Source organism: Rhipicephalus microplus, unplaced genomic scaffold (assembly GCF_043290135.1).
Source record: "Rhipicephalus microplus isolate Deutch F79 unplaced genomic scaffold, USDA_Rmic scaffold_89, whole genome shotgun sequence".
Taxonomy (NCBI): domain Eukaryota; kingdom Metazoa; phylum Arthropoda; class Arachnida; order Ixodida; family Ixodidae; genus Rhipicephalus; species Rhipicephalus microplus.
This window is the reverse complement of record NW_027464661.1, coordinates 424,262-443,555: the sequence shown is the minus strand read 5'-3', so window position 1 is coordinate 443,555 and position 19,294 is coordinate 424,262. Positions and strand designations below refer to the sequence as shown.

General features: G+C 49.1%; 1 protein-coding gene across 1 annotated transcript in view; it reads left to right on the top strand.

Annotated features, from left to right (window-relative positions):
* The first annotated feature begins 3,396 nt into the window (after positions 1 to 3,396).
* Positions 3,397 to 19,294, top strand: part of LOC119174445 (solute carrier family 35 member F2) — a 102,526-nt gene continuing 86,628 nt past the window's right edge. The window contains exon 1 of the mRNA XM_075885213.1: positions 3,397 to 3,812. Within this exon, the coding sequence (XP_075741328.1) occupies positions 3,565 to 3,812 (248 nt within the window). The 5' untranslated portion in view covers positions 3,397 to 3,564. The remainder of the gene's footprint in view (positions 3,813 to 19,294) is intronic.

Genomic DNA, 19,294 nt, shown 5'->3' with positions numbered 1-19,294 from the left:
TTAGCGCTTGCTTTGATCAACTCTTCGCAGAGACTTTACGTCTTGAATCACATTAAACGGGCTCGATCGATTCTCCTCATTGCGACAACGCTGTTTCAGGTCATAATCATCACGACCATGCTTCCATTAGCGTTGAAGTTTCTCTCGTACTTATGCGAGCCTCCCAAAAAAAGACCTTCACCCCTAATTTAAGCTCCGTCTCCTAGGAAACATCCCTCGGTTCTTTTCAGGAGGATCCTGATGACCGGATCGAGTTGATTTGTGCGCTCTCGTCTCGGCGATGGAAATGAGGTATTTTCTCCGGTGCCGCGCCCCCGTCCGCTTGCGTAACGTGCAAATCCCTTCTGCGGACATTGCCGATGGCCTTGGCAAACGGGGGGTCCCGTACAAATCGATTCCGACTGACCCGTCGTTCTTATGCTGCCATTCTATCCAAATGCTATTCGATGATAACGTCCCGTCTCGGCCCTACTAAAGACGCCACGTCTCACAGAAGCCCGTATTTGAGCAGCGCCGCAGTCAGCTTGCATGAAAAAAGGTTTGGACCAAGGAGCATCCAATCTCGCCGTGACTAAGGCGTCGCCCATCTCCCGCGCCTAAAACTAGCACGATTGGGCGTCGTCTTACTCCGCGAATTGCGAGTCTAAACCCTCTCTCTGTCGAGAGCTGTGACGTTAAGTGCGTCACGTCGTCTGCTCGAGGCAGATTGCACCCTAGTCGGGGGCGCCAAACGACCAGCCGATTCGGGAGCCGGTGCTCTGGTCGCTAATTGCTCTTCGCAATTTGCGCGTTGGTTTGCGTTTTTTTTACGATTTCAGGAGCGCCCTCCGCAGCAACCCGGTCGTTCTGTTTCCAGTCTCCCGTAAGCAAGAAATAAAAAAAAAGAGAATGACCCTCGCTTTGTCTTTGTCGGGTGATAGGTGTTTATTCGAGGGTCGTTGGTGATGCTGAAAGCCGTTCGCCGAATAAGTGCCGTGAATGGGAAAACGTGGCTCGTTAGGGCGGCATTGATTACGCTGGGAGAGTCGGAAGCGCCGAATGGCGGCGCGTGCATTTGAAGATTGCGGTGCGCGCTGGCCGTTGCTCCATCGTAGCCGTTCTCGTAGGAGTCTTTTCAGTATTGTGGATGACGCGGCCTTAACGTAGACTTAATTTGTTTCATGGGAGTTTAACGTACACTGACTTCGCATCATGCATGATCATGACGTTGACTTGGTTCTATCGTCTTTTGAGTATGTATGCTCGTGAGTGTGTCTTTATTTGTGCGTGTATATGTACACGTGGAAAACATGAAAATGTCGGGAGGGGGGGATTTCATAGCATATACAGTAACTGTAGGACGCCCTAAACCTGCTCTTCTCCGCCAATGGTAGGGCGACTAAACAAGTAGAGCGTATAACGGATGCATTTCACGGCTAATATACGACATTTTCATTTCCAGATAACTGAAAGATTGTTCGTGCGACAAGGGTGGGCTATTTTTCCTTTCTCAGTGTACATAACGTGTGCTGCGAAGATATAGAAAGCAGGTGCGCTATAAAAAAAGGTGTCCACGTGGTCGGAACAGCCACCTTTTAGAACTGTTCAAACTTATAGTAGCGTCGTTTGTAGACCACGCGAAACTTGCGAAGAGGGAGAGACAGAGGGTCCAAGAGAGAAGAAAAGCCGAGTATACTTCTACAACGCAACGGTACGCAGGAGAGGTGGAGGAGAGTGCATGCATAGTAAAGCATAGCATAGTAAGGGAATAAGAATGTGACAGCAGGAGCAAGGGAAGGATGAGGTGATAGCGTAAAGCATAGCATAGCCATGGATGGTTAATACAGTGCAGAAAGGAGAGGGGGCGATGCAAGGATCAGGAGGAGAGATGTGTGAGTGAGGGGGATAGAAAGGATAAGGGGGACAGGGTAAAGCATATCATAGCCATTTGTTGTAAAGTATGGCAATGGGTGGAACGAAGGGGAATGTGAGGGTGAGAATGATTGAATGGAGCATAGTGTATACATGTATAGTATAGGTGTGGCAAAGGAAACACAGGTTCAGGAGGAGCAAAAGGACAAAGAAGATGATAAAGCATAGCGTAGTCTTGTATGGTACAGTCTCGTTTAGTACAGCACTGCGGGGATGGAAAGAGAAGTGAGGGTTAGATTCACTTCTCAAGAGAAAGGGGTGGAAAACGCCACCATGAAGCACAGCTACTTCCTCAGCCATTGCACCACTGGTGCGTAGGGGCTGTAGACAACGAAGAGGAGACCCAGACCCGTTCGTCAGGCTACATTGAAGGTAACATATATCAACTGAGTGAGCCAGCGCTCGTGGCTGTCGCTCGCGCCTCTTATTCCCCCTGTATTTGTAACAGGTGCCGCATTTCTTCATCAAGTTGGTCATAATGTAACGGCCTTAAGGATGTCTCGCATGCACGCTAGCTCGTTCTCATTTCGCCTGGGACGCACGTGCTCCACCACCTCGAAGTCACGTCTGAGCATCGTTCCGCAATGCCTCGACGGTTAATAACGGGGCTGGTAGACGGCGTGGTATTACATTTCAGAATTATTATTAGGTATTCCAAGTCACTTTAGCAATTAACAAATCTTAATTTTACATGATTGGTTAAGAATTGCAGTTCCTTTTGAACAATGCACCTGAGTAGAAGCACCCCCGATGGTGCGACTTGAGCCGCAACATTATTAACAGTTACTTGATCGGAGACAGCTCAAAATGTGAGGAATTCACCTGCTATTTCACTGAACAAGCTAACTTGGAGTGAGAGTATAGTAAAAAAGAAGGAAACGGGCGCTAACACAGTACTGAAGTTTCTAACGCACGAAAAAGCACATGGACAGATGAACATGGGACAGGCTTTACTTGCAACAATGTTTATTCCAGAAAGAGGTAACTGTTTATATAGGCAACATCGCTTTTGAATCATCATGATTTCAAGACAGGGAGCTTAGCCAGTTTTTAGAGTGGGTGGCCACCCGGCACGTGGGAAGAGTGAAATGAAAAAAAAAAGAAAGTCCGCCTTTTGGACTGCAGTGCAAAACAACTTACAGGAGAAACTTGGTGTAACAAGACCTGCTAACGAAGAATAAAGTGATTGTCAAAAAAAAAAAAACGCAAATACCTTCGCAAGTTTTCTTTTGTTCTGCGTTAACTTGTATCTCTACCTCTTATAACGATACACTGAACATAATTACGTCAATTTCGTTCGTTAGTAGCATTATTTTCTTTCTGAACCGTCGTTTTAACAATTTCATCTAAAGAAGAAACTAATCGACTTTGTTACAGCGAGATTGTACTGTACATTATATATAATGCTCGCTAATGTGTCCTTCCTTTTTCTCTTTACCGCTTACCAGGAGATCAATCATTGCGGTTTCTGATAAAAGTCTTCGAAGGGCGCCAGGCACGCCTTCGAGTTCCGTCCCATTCCCGTCGTCGTTTTTGACCGACGGGTGAGCATCGCCGGCCCGACCGCGTCGCCCATTGGGCCTCTGCCGCCAGTCCGTCCTTAGCAGCGCAGCCGTGGCGGCGGTAACGCTGTCGGGCTGTCCGCACTGCTGCATGGACGAGGGCCGCTTCTGCGTCCTCTCGGCCTACGACATGAACGGCCTGCCTTCCTCCCTGGATACCAGGGGAGGTGGCACGGCTGGCACGAACGCCGCAACCGCCACCACGACTCCTGGTGGCGTTGTCGCCACCGCCTGCACGGGCTCGACGGGAGGAGGCGACGCCGACCTGGCTTCCAGCTCCACGAGGACAAGATCTGTGTGCGCCAGGGCGTGCTCCTCCTTCTCCAGGCTCGGGCGGTGGTGAGTGTTACGCCAAACCTCTATGCTTTCCGGTGAAGCAGTGTTACCTAAAGTGCCAGTCAGCAGGCTCCGGAACACGCAGGATAAGCTCGCGCATTTTCGCTGTGCGTGACGAACCTCCTTCAACGCGCAGTGACGTCAACTCGGCGATCGGCGACGTGGCGTAGCACGCAGCTCGTCGATTGGTCCAAACCAGGTATCAATAAGAGTAATTTAGTCAACGTCGCCGATCGCCGAGTTGACGTCACTGCGTGTGGAAGAAGGTTGGTCACGCGCAGGAAAAATGCGCGAGCTTTTCCTGCACGTTACGGAGCCTGTTGACTGGCCCTTTAAAGAAATGCCCCCAGCTCCTCAAAAGGAATCCTGATGAACTGCGAATGCATTTCTTGCGCCGAGAGAGAGAGTACTGTTGCCGTCAGACATTTGCCTTCGCCGACTTCTGCCATCGGCTTGAGAAGCGCCCAGCCAGCGAACGGTCGAAAGTCAGGAGCGAGCGGACGAGAGAGTGGGGCGCCAGCGTTCTTGGCTCGGCGTTGGCGTTTCACACGGCGTCTCGAGCACAAATTTCAGGATGTTCTTGTGAGGCGGCCAGTCAGCGAATGGCCGAGAGGGAGGCGCGAGTGGACGGAAGAGTGGGGCGCAGGGAGGAGAGAGAGCGAACGTTGAGAGGAGCGGCGAAGCACTGTACCTACTTTCTCCTACACTCTTTCACTCCACATGCTTCGGTTGATTGGGGCGAGGATAACCGCGTGCGCCCGCAGGTGCTGATATAGGAGAGGGAGTGAGAGCGGAGAGATAACACCTTCCGTCGCGTGGACACCAACGCGGACGACGCCGGATGCTGGACATAGCCAGACTATGTAATGCATTTGCGTTTAAAAAACCGCCAGGTTATGGCGGAACGCGTAGCACATGTCATAGCAGAAGCTGGAAGAGTGGCCTTTCAGAGCCTTTTTAAGCATTCATTGAATAACTGCTACAAGCACACTTTCAAGGTACCCACTACGCCATTGATCATCACGGTATTTGCGTAGCAGGGAGGCATTCAGTATGCCATCCTTTGTCATTCTTCCGAGAAGCGTGGGACCCGCTACACACGAGAGAAGAACTATGTGCATTTTTTATGCTGTCGCTGACAACGGTGATGAATTGCGCCGGAAGCGTAATGAGTTAGAACATTCGATGACCCACTCGTTACGCAATTCGCATTGCGTGATGCCTGGTTATCCTTTGGCTGTTCTAAAACGCTTTATTACACATACGAAAAATCCGTAAACAGGGGTCTTATCGAGCCAATGTTTAGACAAGCGGACTTGTCTTCATCAAGGCTAGAACAGACATTATTTCTTTAGTGCTAGCGTGTTTACGCTTCGTGCCCTTTCCTCCATCCTATCAAAGAAGGGGCAAAATTGGATATGGTGGTGTGAGAAAGTATGGAAGGGGGATCGCGGTGACGATTTTCATGTATAAAAAAGGAACAGATATTCTGTGAACAAAAAAAAAACACGAAGTGTTGGGTAGGTAAGGATCTACATGTATTGCAGAGTCTAAGTTGTCGAACCGGTTTCCAGAAATTAGCAATGGCAGGATTGAATTTTCTAGATGAAGGGCTTATCTCGCAGTGGTTTATTTGTGTATGTACTATATCGTGTGAATTCCAGCATTTCTGAATTTGAAGAACATGATAATGCATAAAAAAGTAGAGTAGTTCTATTGCCCAAATAACACTTTGCTCGCTCCCTTCCAAGATGCAAGACTTGTAAACACCTACAAGACGACATCGTAGTTAAAATTGCCAGAAGTGATTCTGCTCACCTTATATATTGTCACGTGCTACAAAAGGTCTTCAACTAGGAAGAACTGAGCCGGCGGGGAGACGCACCGAAAACTGGCAAAATAGCTGCTTCAATAATAAACAACTAGCCAGAGCACGCGCTGCCCCAGAACATCGTCTGTCATTCTCGCGGGCAGTCATGGCTTGTGCTCGCCGTAACTAGCGGCCAAGTGGCTATATTTACCCTCTGAGAAAAAAAAAGCATCACTCTGATGCTCGGAAAGAACAAAGGCAAAGTCGGGGCGAACCAACAGAAAATACGCGCATACATAAAAACAGCGATATGGTTCATGCGCAGTCGCACTACCGCGTGAAGTATGGCTTCAGGCGCACCACGTGGACAATCTCTGAGGAGTGCCTTCGCCGTCGTGGCGAGAAGGCGCCGTCAGGGACTACCTCGTAGTTCACATCGCTCACGCGTCGCAAGACTTTGTATGGTCCGAAGTAGCGACTGAGCAGTTTTTCTGACAATCCCTGGCATCGGACTGGAGTCCACACCCAAACTTGATCGCCTGGATGGTATTCAACTTGTCGATGGCGAGTGTTGTAGCTGCATGCGTCTGTACTCTGTTGGCGTGTAATGTGTAGGCGTGCTAACTGGCGTGCTTCTTCGGCGTACTGGGTAAGCTGCACAGCATCAGGAGTGATCAAAGCATCGCAATGGTGTGGAAGCATCGCATCCAGCATGGTATGAACCTCACGTCCATAGACAAGACGGAAAGGCGTGAATCGCGTAGTTTCCTGAACGGCAGTATTGTACGCGAATGTGACGTACGGTAGCAACTGGTCCCAGGTCTTACGCTGAACATCTACGTACATAGATAACATGTCAGCGATGGTCTTGTTGAGTCGCTCTGTCAAGCCGTTGCTCTGCGGATGATATGCCGTGGTCTTGCGATGGCTCGTGTAGCTGAGCTTGAATACGTCATGAATGAGCTGGGCCATGAATGCTGTTCCTCTGTGATTACGCACGACGGGGCGCCATGTCGAAGAACGATCTGGTCCATAAAGAATTGAGTGACGTCGGAAGCAGTAGCGCGTTGTAGTGCCTTTGTTTTGGCGTACTTCGTCAAATAGTCGGTGGCTACTACGATCCACTTGTTGCCGGCAGATGATAGCGGAAAGGGCCCCAGTAAATCCATTCCTATTTGATCAAATGGCGCTCTGGGTGGTTCTATTGGTTGAAGAAGCCCCGCGGGCTTTAGTGGCGGGGATTTGCGGCGTTGACATTCCCGGCAGGTTTTCTCGTATCGCTTAACTGATGCAGAAAGCTTAGGCCAGTATTATGCTTGTCGAACTCGAGCGAGAGTTCGAGATGAACCTAAGTGACCAGATGTGGGCTCATCGTGGCAGGCAAGAAGAATGTCGTCACGCATGTCAGTTGGCACGACTAGAAGATAGGTTATCTCATAGCCGTTGGAGTTTTTTTTATACAGGACACCATCTCGCAGACAGAACGATGACAGACTTCGAGAAATACATCGAGGTGTGGACGAGTTGCGTCCTTCAAGGTTTTCGATAACTGCGCGAGTTTCATCGTCCGCACGCTGTCGCGTAATCAGATCTGTTGTAGTAAGGGCCCCAAGGAAACCATCGTCATCCTCGGTGTCGTGGCCACAAACTTCGACAGGAGCACGGGATAATGAATCAGCATCTTCGTGCTTGCGGCCTGATTTGTAAGCGATCGTGAAATTGTATTCCTGCAGACGAAGACTCCATCGTGCCAGTCGCCCACACGGGTCCCATAGGTTGGCTAACCAGCACAACGAATGATGGTCGGTCACTACCTTGAAGTGGCGTCCGTAAAGGTAAGGCCTAAATTTCATCGTGGCCCATACAACAGCGAGGCACTCTTTCTCTGACGTGGAGCAGTTGACCTCGGCGCGGGAAAGAGTGCGGCCTGCGTACGCTATCACGCGCTCTGTGCCCTCTTGTTGTTGTACGAGGACAGCACCAAGACCCACGTTGCTGGCGTCAGTATGAATTTCAGTATCAGCGTCTTGGTCAAAGTGAGTGAGGACTGGTGGTGTCTGCAAACGCTCCCGTAGTTGAGAAAGCTGCGTCCTGTTCTTCCTCCCAGACAAATGGAACATCTTCACGAGTGAGTCGAGTGAGCGGTTCAGCAATCCTAGAAAAATTGGCTATAAAGCGGCGACAGTACGCGCAGAGCCCTAGAAAGTGACGCACTGCCTTCTTATCACGTGGCACAGGAAACTAGGCCACGGTGGTACTTTTGTCAGGGTCTGGTCGAATACCATCCGCACTGACAACATGGCCAAGAAAGTTAAGTTCCTTGTAACCCAAATGGCATTTTCTGGCTTAAGTATCAGGTTAGCAGAGCGGAGCGCTTCCAGCACATTCTGCAGACGCTTCAGGTGCTCCTCAAAGGTGGCAGAAAACACGACAACATCATCTAGGTAAACTAAGCACGTGTGCCACTTTAGACCGGTAAGAACAGTGTCCATCATTCTCTGGAATGTCGCAGGTGTAAAACAGAGGCCGAAGGGAAGCACTTTGAATTCATATAGGCCATCCGGTGTAACGAAGGCGGTTTTTTCACGATCTCGTTCATCAACTTCGATCCGCCAGTAGCGACAATATGTAGTTTTACCGGCACTAGTGAGAGTGTTATTACCTTATTGAATCTTCATATTGTCATAAACAGTACATTGGTGAAACAGGGACACCTGTTATTGTTATATTAAACGCTCATCGTTCGGGCAGAGCAAGGAAATCTCCGAAAGCAGCGGCATAATATTTTAATGTTGCAGGATGCGACTTACCCGATTTCAAACTCTACATGCTTGAAGCTTTCGGTTCGCAAGAGACAGAAAATATAGAGTCGTACCTTATTCACAAGTTTAATGCACTCCAGCCAGTAGGTATAAACGTCTTTAAAGGAGTTCAATAATTCATTCGGTGTGGTACATACACAAAGAAAACCCTTATGAGTTTTCAATTCCAAACCGCAGCTACACGTGTTCATCCGCAGCTAGCTACACGTGAGACGCAGCTACACGTGTTCATCCTTACCTCCCCACCGCTCCCCCCCCTTTTTTTTCGTTCACGGAATACGTGTTCATTTTTCACTCATACAATTCTTCATAGCAATCCCCCCTCCCCCGCTCTCACACACCACCATATCCAATGTTGCCCTTTCTTTGTTAGGATGGAGGAGATGGCACGATGTGTAGACACGCTAGCGCTGAAGAAATCAGTTCTGCTCTAGCATCGAGGAAGACATGTCCGCTTGTAGAAGCATTGGCTCGACACAACGCCTGTTTACGGATTTTTCATCGCAAGCTTGTATCTTCCCCTTCCTACCGTTTTTAGGATTATTACTCATAGTTACGCCATTCCTTTCCCTGCATTAAGCCTTCCTGCAGTCTCTTTGCTGCAGAGTTTCAAACACCGAAGTTGTGCTCTCATATCGTTTCATAAGGGCAAGGTTTTCGATAGATTACCTAACTAATGTGAAAAGAAAGCGCCTTATGAAAGACCTAATACAGAATGTTTTTCCTGTGCCCTTGTACCGTTCAAAGTATGAAAAATCATATGGTCATGACGTATTAAAGCGAGTGAAAAACATGTGTATACAACCCAATGTGAAAACCTTCTTTTTTGAACTTCATACGGGAACCTTGCCAGTAAAAACGTGGCTTGAAGAGAGAGGGATGTATGTACCATGGGGAAGCAGCTGTCTCCTGTGTAACAAACCTGAGACCATTGAACATGTGTTTTTTGATTGTAAGAACGCTATTTTCTTTTGGGACATTTTACAGAGGACTTTAAAAAAAAGATTTAGCTCTTACTCCATATGGAATTTGTTTTTGCCTTGTGATAGTTCTGTGCAAAATTTGGATGTTATATTTTTACTCGGTCTTCATTCGGTTTGGCGTAGTATGCTATCGTACAGACACTGTGATGTGAGAGTTCTATCCGTTAATGAGTGTTTCGTGGAAGCTGTTATAAAAGTGCGAGATTTGTATAAGACTACCGACTGTGTTGAAGATGTAATATTTTCGTTCGAAGCGTTATCACGCATGAAACACGTGTGATTGTGATTGTCAGATTAGCTTGACTTGTAGTCAAGAAGGTAATAGAGAAAAAAAAACCAATGTGGTGCAGTGCTAGTATAGTGGGCTGGCCTGCAGGAGACCCGGGTTCAAATCCCATTTTGCCTGTTTTATTTTTCTTATTTTACACAATGGCAGCGGACGACTACGGTGCACGCGACGCTTGTGGTGATTTCATCCCAGCTTTCGTTGTAAAAAAGGGTTTGAAAGAAATTAAATAGAGCCAGCGGTGAACAATATTGAATTAAGTTAACTGCAGATATGAGCTGTCTGCTAACCCTTGTCAATGTGGGGGTTGGCGGTGGTTGTAACTCAAAGTACGCAGCCCAAACTCCCCCAAAACTGCAGCTAAGTGCGCAGTGTATACTTGAGAAACGCAATCCACGTCTTCAGAATCACCATCATGGGCCTTTTCTACTTTTTTTTTTGTAAATGTAGAACGTAAGACCCACAGGAAGATGTTGTCGCCCTAAAGGGCTTATATGCAGCCGCGCGGCGATGGCCAGTGCGTAAATGCATCCGGAATGTTAGTGAGGTTGCTATCGCAATAAAAGCCGGCGGGTGCCGGTGACCCTGGGAATCGAATGCAGTACTTCCAGCGTAGAAAGTGGATGACCTAACTACTTGACCGGAAGGTTGGTGCATGCGGGCAGGCACGTCTTCTCTTTTCCAGCAGCCGTCACTCTTATACGAACGCACCGCAAGTACGAGCCTATCTATGCGGTTTTCCGAGCCGGAGAACAGCTTCGAAATTGTAAAGTTTATGGCGCCGGGGCTCACTCTTATCAGCCTGTTCCTGTAGAGCAAAGGTTGCCCCAACTCCCTGGCGGGGAAGTGATGTATACCTCGGCTGAAGAAAAGCGTGCAGTGCATCTTGAGTTAAGATCACCATCACGCTCAGGAGGCAGCCTTATTTCGTCCCAGAAAACGTCGACCTTTCGGGCACTGGTGAGGAATTTAAGCTAGCGAATGTCTAATTCTTCTTGCATGGCGAGGTGGGTATTGATTGGTGTCAATTGACTGACCCTCTATGTGCAATGACGAGTCTCCCTCTCTATCTCTTTATGCAGCGAGCACGTTGGACAAGGTGCTACCGATTAACGTGCCAAGTTTGCATGTGGAGAAGCGCGCGGTTAGCTGGAACAAGTGATTTGGTTGGCTACCGTCATTAACGTCCTCGTCAAAAAGAAACCGAGAAGTCAACCACGCGCGCTTGTGGCTTACTTTCTTACACCGGGGTAAAGATAATGAGAAGCAAAAAAAAGGGGGGGAGGCGGAAAGTGCTCTCAGGTGTTACATGTGTCATGAACATGCGTGTTTAACTATCAACCGCCAACAATCAGTAATTAAGACCAGTGAAGATTTTAAAGTTGGCTGAGTGACACTAGTAATGTCGTTACTTCCTGTGAAAGCTACTTGATCAAGCCGTGATCATACGATTGTGTAATTATTGTGCTTATGGTTTGAGACGTTTCTAAGGCTCGTCATTTTGCGATTTATACCTTTGCGTTGATCTGTGAAAAGCAGCGGTCTCAACCCGAGCTAGTAAAAAAAAAGTGAAGAATGCTGTGCAAGTTGAAAGCAGTTCAGTTGACTCTACTTAAAACTGAAACACACACACATACAAATAAAAAATTATTAGTCTTCCTTCCTCCAATCAGAGAGCTAAGATGAGGTTACAATAACCGGACCCATTTTTAAGCAGTATTTACTGCGATTTCGATCTCTAACTATATACATTACCGCGCAAGAAAACCAACAAAGCTTAACACACAGACGCCATTGTCATCGTTGTCATCATCGCCTCTTTGATTACACGACAGGACGACGTAATGGGCTTACGCCACAGAACGTCTTTGATGGCGTCGAGTCAAAGTTTGGACAAATCGATGAGCACTTCAGTGTTTGCGTCGCCGATAAACCACCGTAATAAATTACCACTGTAAAAGAGTCTCATATAGGAGGGCAAAGCACTGCAGCGTTTTCGTGGGAGATAGTTTAGCTGCCGCAGTGGTGCACGCTTCTGAGCGGCTAAAAGCGCGTTTTTTTTTTTACTGGTTATGACGCATTTCTTATTTTGAGAGAATACACTTGATATTTTTTTATTTACCTTTCTCTTTGCTTTAAAGAAATTTACTTGAAGCAAAGTTTTCGAGGAGCGGCCCTTTTTCTCTTTCGCTGTTTAAACTGCTGCATTGCTATATATATATATATATATATATATATATATATATATATATATATATATATATATATATATATATATATATATATATATATATATATATATATATATATGACTCCTGATGAAGGCCAGACTCTGGCCGAAACTGTCGAATTAAACACTTCCGTTGTTACCGTTCTCTTGGAGGATCTACTTGACATATATATATATATATATATATATATTGAGCGAGAAATATATTAGTCTGAAACGAAATTTATCAACACTTTCTCTTCCGCCTTGTTGAAAAATGCGATAGCTGACGACCCGTTTTCAATATTATTTATTTATTCGAACCCACCTCTAAGAGAACAAAGCGAGAAAGAAAAAGAAAAGCCTTTTTTCATGGTTGCCTTGTTGTTTCGGTAAAAGAAAAAAAAAAGAAGCGTTGTGGTGTGTGTTGCCTATGGTGTGATGTCAAAGCCACCCGGGTTGTGGGAGAAATGGATCCCCGGAAGAAATTGTTCTTTCAGTGTATTTTTTATTTGTTTAAACAGGCGCCCAGAAAGACGCTGAGCCGAGCTTTATGGCAGTTACCGGAAGCAGTTGCCGGAATCTGAAACTGAGGAAGGGAGGGGGGGGGGCGATATTTCTTTCTTTTTAAGCGAACCACATCAGGAGCAGTGCAAAAAAGAGATTTCGCAATGGTTTATTGATCGGTTCGAGCGAAGGCACATTTTGCGAAAGACTGACACGAAGGCCACGTTCTGTGGAAGGGCGTCACGCGCTCCTTTGATGAGCCTTGCTACGGGCGCGATGCGTGTGCGGGGTTGTTGGGTGAGTGCAGTTTATGCTGAATGTACAGTACTCACGGATTGAAACAGGACACTCGGAGCGTGTGGCTGACGGTACATGTCACGCTGCTCGTGGGTGCGCGTAGAAACCAATGTGCTGCATCGTGGTATAGAGCTAGGGGGAGAACACCTACGGAGCAGGATTACTCCTTCCGGTCGCCAAATTGTCCGCCTGTGGTTCACCATGTGTACACTGCCAGGGTGGCGCTGCAAGGCTCACGCACATTCGCATGGCAACCGAACTGGCTCGCTGCTGCGCATCACTTTTTTGCCACGCCAGCAGATGAACCCTCTCGTTCTGTGTGCTTAGGCGAAGTGATATGCATGCTGTGCAAGTAAAACACAGGATTCCGTTAGACATTGCACCTTGCGTGCTTTCGTAGAGATGGTAAACATGTGCGCGAAATAATGGAAAGTTTACTTCTGGTTTCTGCCTCGACCAGAAAGAAAATGAGTGCCAGGCTTGCCTTAGTGCAGCATCGAAATAATATCATGTATTAGTTTGGTTAGTGCTAACTGTAGCCTATTGTTGAATTAAAAAAAAAGCAGAAGCTCGCTCGTTATTCCGTGGCCGACAGCTCTAAAAATGCTTACCACGCAGAATAGCTGCACGTACAATTAACTAAGTCAATGCTAAGTCACTGTTTCGATGCTGCACGGAAACAGTCTCATGGATGCTGCTTTTCTTTTGTGTCATGACAAAAAGCTTGGCAAACTTTATATGCTTTTGTGCAGCCATTTATGTCTACGAGTGCATTTCAGGCGTGACATCTTAGCGGTATCCAATTTCTTACTTGCGCAGCCTACGTGCCCAATCGTCGAAGGGTGCCAATCGAGAGCATCGTGCACTTGCACCACAATATAAATGGTTCGCACCGTCCTATGAATTCTGGTTGCATGCATACAAAAGCGCGCGAGCCTTGCAGCGCCACGCTGGCAGTGTGCACACGGTGAACTACTGACCGACTATTTAACGACCGGATGGAGTAAGCCTGCTCCGTAGCTGTTCTCGCCTTCACTCTATACCACAATGCAACACCCTGGTTCCGCGAGCACCCACGAGCGGCAGCACGTGCACCGGCGGCCACGCGCTACGAGTGTCCTATTTCAATCCGTGAGTACTGTACGTGCTGAATGCGCTTTACTCACGAGTAACAATACAAGGCTGTATTCGCGTGACGGTAACCAACACTGGTTTTCTTTCTTTATTTAAGGGGAAGCTTTTTACGTCGTGGGTAGTATGTCCGTGTTGTAGTCATAGGAGCCACCTCTCCTTTAGTTCAGGTCGAGATTAGGCAAAGTTGTCTGTGATGTGTTAGTTCCGCGCCTGAATTTTTCTAATTCGAGAACACACACAGCAACAGAGTTCTCTCAGTGCGTGGGGGGGGAGGGAGGGGAGATTTTATGCGTCGTCTTTTGACCACATTTCCTCCAGGAAGAACACAAGGGGGGGGGGGGGCGGACTGTTCATGCCCAGATCGTGCATACATTAGACTTGTCTTTTTTTTTCGGACATCTGTGTAATATGCCTCAATGTTCTCCGCGTTGAAGACGCTCAGCTGCGATATGCTGATAACGTTGGCTGAAGTTTTTATCAAGCCTGTTTGCATCTTCGTATATTGTCAGTCAAGTGTTTGTACACGTTCGCCCATGTACGGTTAAAAAGGAAACCACTTGCACCATGATTTTATTTGCACTGTTCGTAAGTGCCTGACAGGGGCAAGATGGGTCGCTTAATATTTCGAATCCGGTGCGCTACTTTCCCGTAGCACGATCATTTTTCTTACCGCTGAACACAAAATTATTCGTAAAAACCAAACGCGCCCTATAGAAGTTGTTTAACTTCGAAAAGACAATAAGCGCTGCTCCACCACCTCCACCTATCTCCTCTTTCACCTGCAGGTCGCGCTTGTGGTGGTAATATTGTGGTAATTTACCTGCAACGCAAGTGTGAACTATAGAGCCCCCCCCCCCCCCTCCTCACTCCACTAGAATTCTCCTATTCAGCACCGCACTCCTCTTCTAGCCTAACTCATGGATTAGCTGGTTGTAGCAGCAACGCTTGAACATAAAAACAGCCATGACCGACTACAAATAAATTAATTCACTTCAATTGAACGTACACGCTCAGGCTGCTGGTGTCGCTCATCAGACCTCAAACCATTGCTCGTTTACAAGGTCGTTTTGCAACGTGGTGAGGTACACATTTATTTACCGTCATTAAAAAAAGTTAAGTGCCTGGTGACAGCGATTTTCCAAGCTTGCTCGGCAAGGATAAAGAACACCGCATGCACAACGTTGTCCCTCAAGGCATCAAGCCAGGGCCGGTGAGTTTAATCGTGGCACAGCGACCATCTGACACGGCTATCGGCGTGATCTAGCTAACCTTCTGCGAGAAACACCAGGATTATTGACAATACTCTCGTCTCTCCTCGCTTACGCTTTTAAATCAGAAGAAAATCACAAAAATCAACAGCGCAAAGAGCAAGTGCACGGGAACGAACCTGCACGACAACAACATGTGATTCCACATATGGTACACGAAGGAATTAGTCCCTCCCCAACCTCTCCGATACCACCTTCCAGTTTGCCCGTTCGCATTTCGTCCACCGCTTAATCCCACCGGCTTCAGACGCTAGCGCTCATGCATGCCACAGGGGCGCTCCGATGCGGCCATATATACCTGCGTTCCACGCCGATCATCGATTACGGTGGGGACGGGCGCCGTCTCGCGCAGCTGCCCACATGGTAAGGCTCCCTCTCTCCTTCCGTCTTCCTACTCCTTCACTACGGTCAGTACGAAGACGCCGATCGCCCCAGGGGCAGCAATCGACGCACTAGCGGTCATCCTGCGTTGCCGCTGCCAATGCTTCTCGCGTGCTCTATTAAGCCTGCCTGCTCTCCGTCTCTCGGCCTGCGCTGACGTCGGGAAACGTTAGAAGACGACGGAAGGCATCACTTCCTTCGTATTTCCGCTAGCTTGGGCTGCTCGGGTGAACGTGACAGCAGTTACTCGCCTGGGCATGTTGATGTGACGCGGCGAGGCAGTTCGCCCGCATACTATGTCCGTTTCGAGCGTGATAGGTGTGTCTATACACACTTGTCGAAGCCAGTACGCTTTGTGTACCATTTTCTGAAACTTCCTTAACCTATAACCATACAGGGTATTCAAAGAACTGACGTTTTTATGTTTTATAATAACTCCACCTTATTTGAATTCACCCGATCCCTTTATTCGCACATTTCCAACGATGACATACATCGAAGAGCGCTGACGCCATGTTCACATTCCAGATCAAAAGCTTTTCCTTTTTTTTAAATTTTGAAACATTACTTGCTATGCACCATGTGTACTCCGTTCCACAGCTAGCGAACCTCTGTATTTTTTGTTTTCTTTTTTCGTGTCGTGCTTCCAATTCCGAACTTCGTGTCAGCTCATGAATTTCGAATGCTCCAGCAAACCTTTCCCCTACATCTGGCGACGAGAACCGCAGACAGCAGCCGAAGCCCAAGAAAAGCGTGTTGAGCAAAGGATAAGAAGTGAAAAAACCTTCAGGGAATCCAGCGCTGGTCGGGCCGAAGCTTATTAGAAGTTCATTGAACACGTCTTCGCAGAGTTCAGGTATAGGTCTAGTAAACACTGTGCTGTGGTGAGTATGTCCATAGAGTTTCCTAAATTATCTAGAGGAGACTCGGGCGCTGCGATTGTTCAGCAACCATGGACAGTCGCGGAGAGCCTCGCACGGAGCAGACGTGTTTTTTCCCCGTCCCCAGTCCTTTGATTTTGGCAGTTTTTGCTCACTCCCGTGGGCGTATTTATTTCTCGTCTAAACCTTAAATAGCACTCTCGAGTGCAGCCCTTTTTAGGGCTCTAAGGTTTAGCATGTGATTTCTCAATGCCCCCTTTTTTCTTTTTTTATTATTGTTTACTTTAATTTCTATGGCACCACCCTGGATGGTCCCTCAATCCCATCGCTAATGGCGGACGGCCTGCCTGAGGGCTTCCCGTCAGGTTATGCTCTCGACTTGGCAGAAAGAGCCAAGGCCTGCGACCTACTGCTCAAAACTGCGGCACAGGTTTTGCACACAGGAACGGCCGGCCGACCAAGCCCGCCGCGTCCCTCACCTACCTCCAGCGCACGTACCAGGGCAGGGAGACTCAAGGCAGCCACAAGCCTGCTGTCGAAACCTCCGCAGCAGACCGCGAGCAACGCTGGTCCTAGGTTCCGCGCACGAAGGATGAAAAACTTCCTACCGAAAAAGCGTGCAGTCACAAGAAGGCAGACAGCAGCCGCCGCCATTTTAGGGACGCCCGCCATCCTGCAGAACCGGTCTCCGTGCCAGGAGACAGGAATTCAAGCCAGCAGCAGTAATGAGGTTGGCTACCCAGAAAAGACAGAATGTGAGCTGTCTCCCTCCCCTCAGAAGAGCGACGCAGCCAGCAGTGGTTCTTCCCCCATCACTGAAACGTCGTCCCCCACCTCTTCCTCGTCGTGGTCACACAACACGCCGGCCTCCTCTCCCAACACCTCTGTAGAAGAGAGCAGCCCGGAACACAAGGAGCAGGGCTCCTCCTCCCCTTTGGTGACTGACGACACAGGGACACCTGGAAAGGCAGCCCTCTCTACCCCACAAGCCGAGTGAGAAAAACAAGTTTTCCTCTCGGTCCGGAGTACACCTCTTTCAAGACCGCCTAATCAGCTACGCCGGGAGGTAAACAAATCCAGCGCATCTCGAGAAACGCAGCCGCGCCCCCTTGCTCGCAACAGCTGTGTGCTGGGGCCGCCCGAGGAACCATTTCCCTCACTGCCATCCACAGGGGCTCCAAACGGCACCAAACTCTGCGAACCACAAGTTCCTACTACCAACACACGGCAGAAGAACCAGGGGGTACAAAAACCTGCGGTTTCAACCCAAAAATGTACCCCACCCACTCAGCTACCTGCGAGACCCGGGTCTACTTCCCAGCTGGAGACCGTCCTCTACAGGCCAACCACCAGGAAAACCTCCTTTCGGTCTGCGACACAAGAGGCAATCTCCGCACAACTAGCGGCAGTTGAGGGGGCACACCGCGTGCGAATTAACTTCGGCCGCAATGTTATCGCTGTCGACGTTGCCGCGGGAGCACCGCTCGCGCCCCTCCTCGCAGTTTCCGACATCTGCGAGATTCCCGTGCGTGCCAGGCAGGCGTCAACCAACACCTGCAGTGGAATAATCCACAATGTCGACCCAGCACTCATGGAGGAGGAACTACGCGACAACATCGCATCGCAGCTCCCTGTACTGCAATGCACGCGATCCGGACGCAATGTCGTGATCATGTTCTCTGGACAGAAACCTCCACAGGACATCGAACTTTACAAACAACGATGCCCGGTTCGTGCTCGCCGCCCTCGTCCTGTGCAGTGCGAACGGTGCGGTCGCTACGGCCACACGGACATCACCTGCACAGCACATGAACGTTGTGTGCGTTGTGGCGGGCCACATCCGCGTGCCGATTGCACCGCGCAGCGCCCGCGTTGCATATTCTGTGGCGCCACCCATCTGGCCACAGAACCCCGCTGTCCTCGCTGGCAACAAGAGCGTCAGCTACTAGAGGTCCGCGCGCAATCCGCCCGCCCCATGACACGCCGCGAGGCCTTTGCAGTTGTTCGCAAGAACAACCCCATGGCACACAATTCTGCCACTCGAGAAGGGTTTTCATATGCGGCGGCCGCTGGTGGCTCTACTGCTGATGCATCAACGAACACCACCACCGCTCCAGAGAACTCCTCGGCGATCTCGGTGCTCGCGGCCGCAGTTCGTGCCGCGTTGGACTTCCTCCCTCGTGACTGTCCGGTTCGCCCGCTCTGCATAGCAGCGCTGGCTACGCAACAAGCTCTGACACAGCATGGCGAGTAAAAACTGTGCACGGCGGCCGCGCATCCTTCAGTGGAACTGTCGTTCTTTGCGCCGCCGTCACAGTGAGCTCGCTGAGTACTTGCTGCTCAACGAGTACGACATCGTCGCACTACAGGAGGCTTATGTACGCGGAAGCGAATGTAGACTCACTGGTTACTCGAGCTACCACTGTACAGCGAGGTGTCAAGTGCGCGATTGCGACTTAGATGTGTGCTGCGACCCCACACATCCTCCCGCCCGCTCTTACGCCTCCATCTACGTGCGCAATGGACTCTCACATTGCACTGTTGATGTTTCTGACACCTTGTGCAGTGAGGTTGAATGTGTGGCGGTTAAAGTGCGCCTCGGGCAGTGCGACACGGCAGTGGCGTGTGTTTATGTCCATCCTGTCCACAGGTGGGACACGACATTTGTGACCCGTTTGGTGCGACGCCTACAAGGTGACTGTGTGATCTGTGGAGACTTCAACTCGCACCATACGGCTTGGGGGAGTGACCACATAGACTGCAGAGGCAGAGACCTGTTGGATGCCATTGCTGCGACAGGCTTGCTTATTATAAATACGGGCTGTCCGACTTTCGTCCGTCGCGGCGTAAAAAGCAGTGCCATAGACCTCTCACTTGTGAGTGACCATTGCCGGTACGAATGGAAGA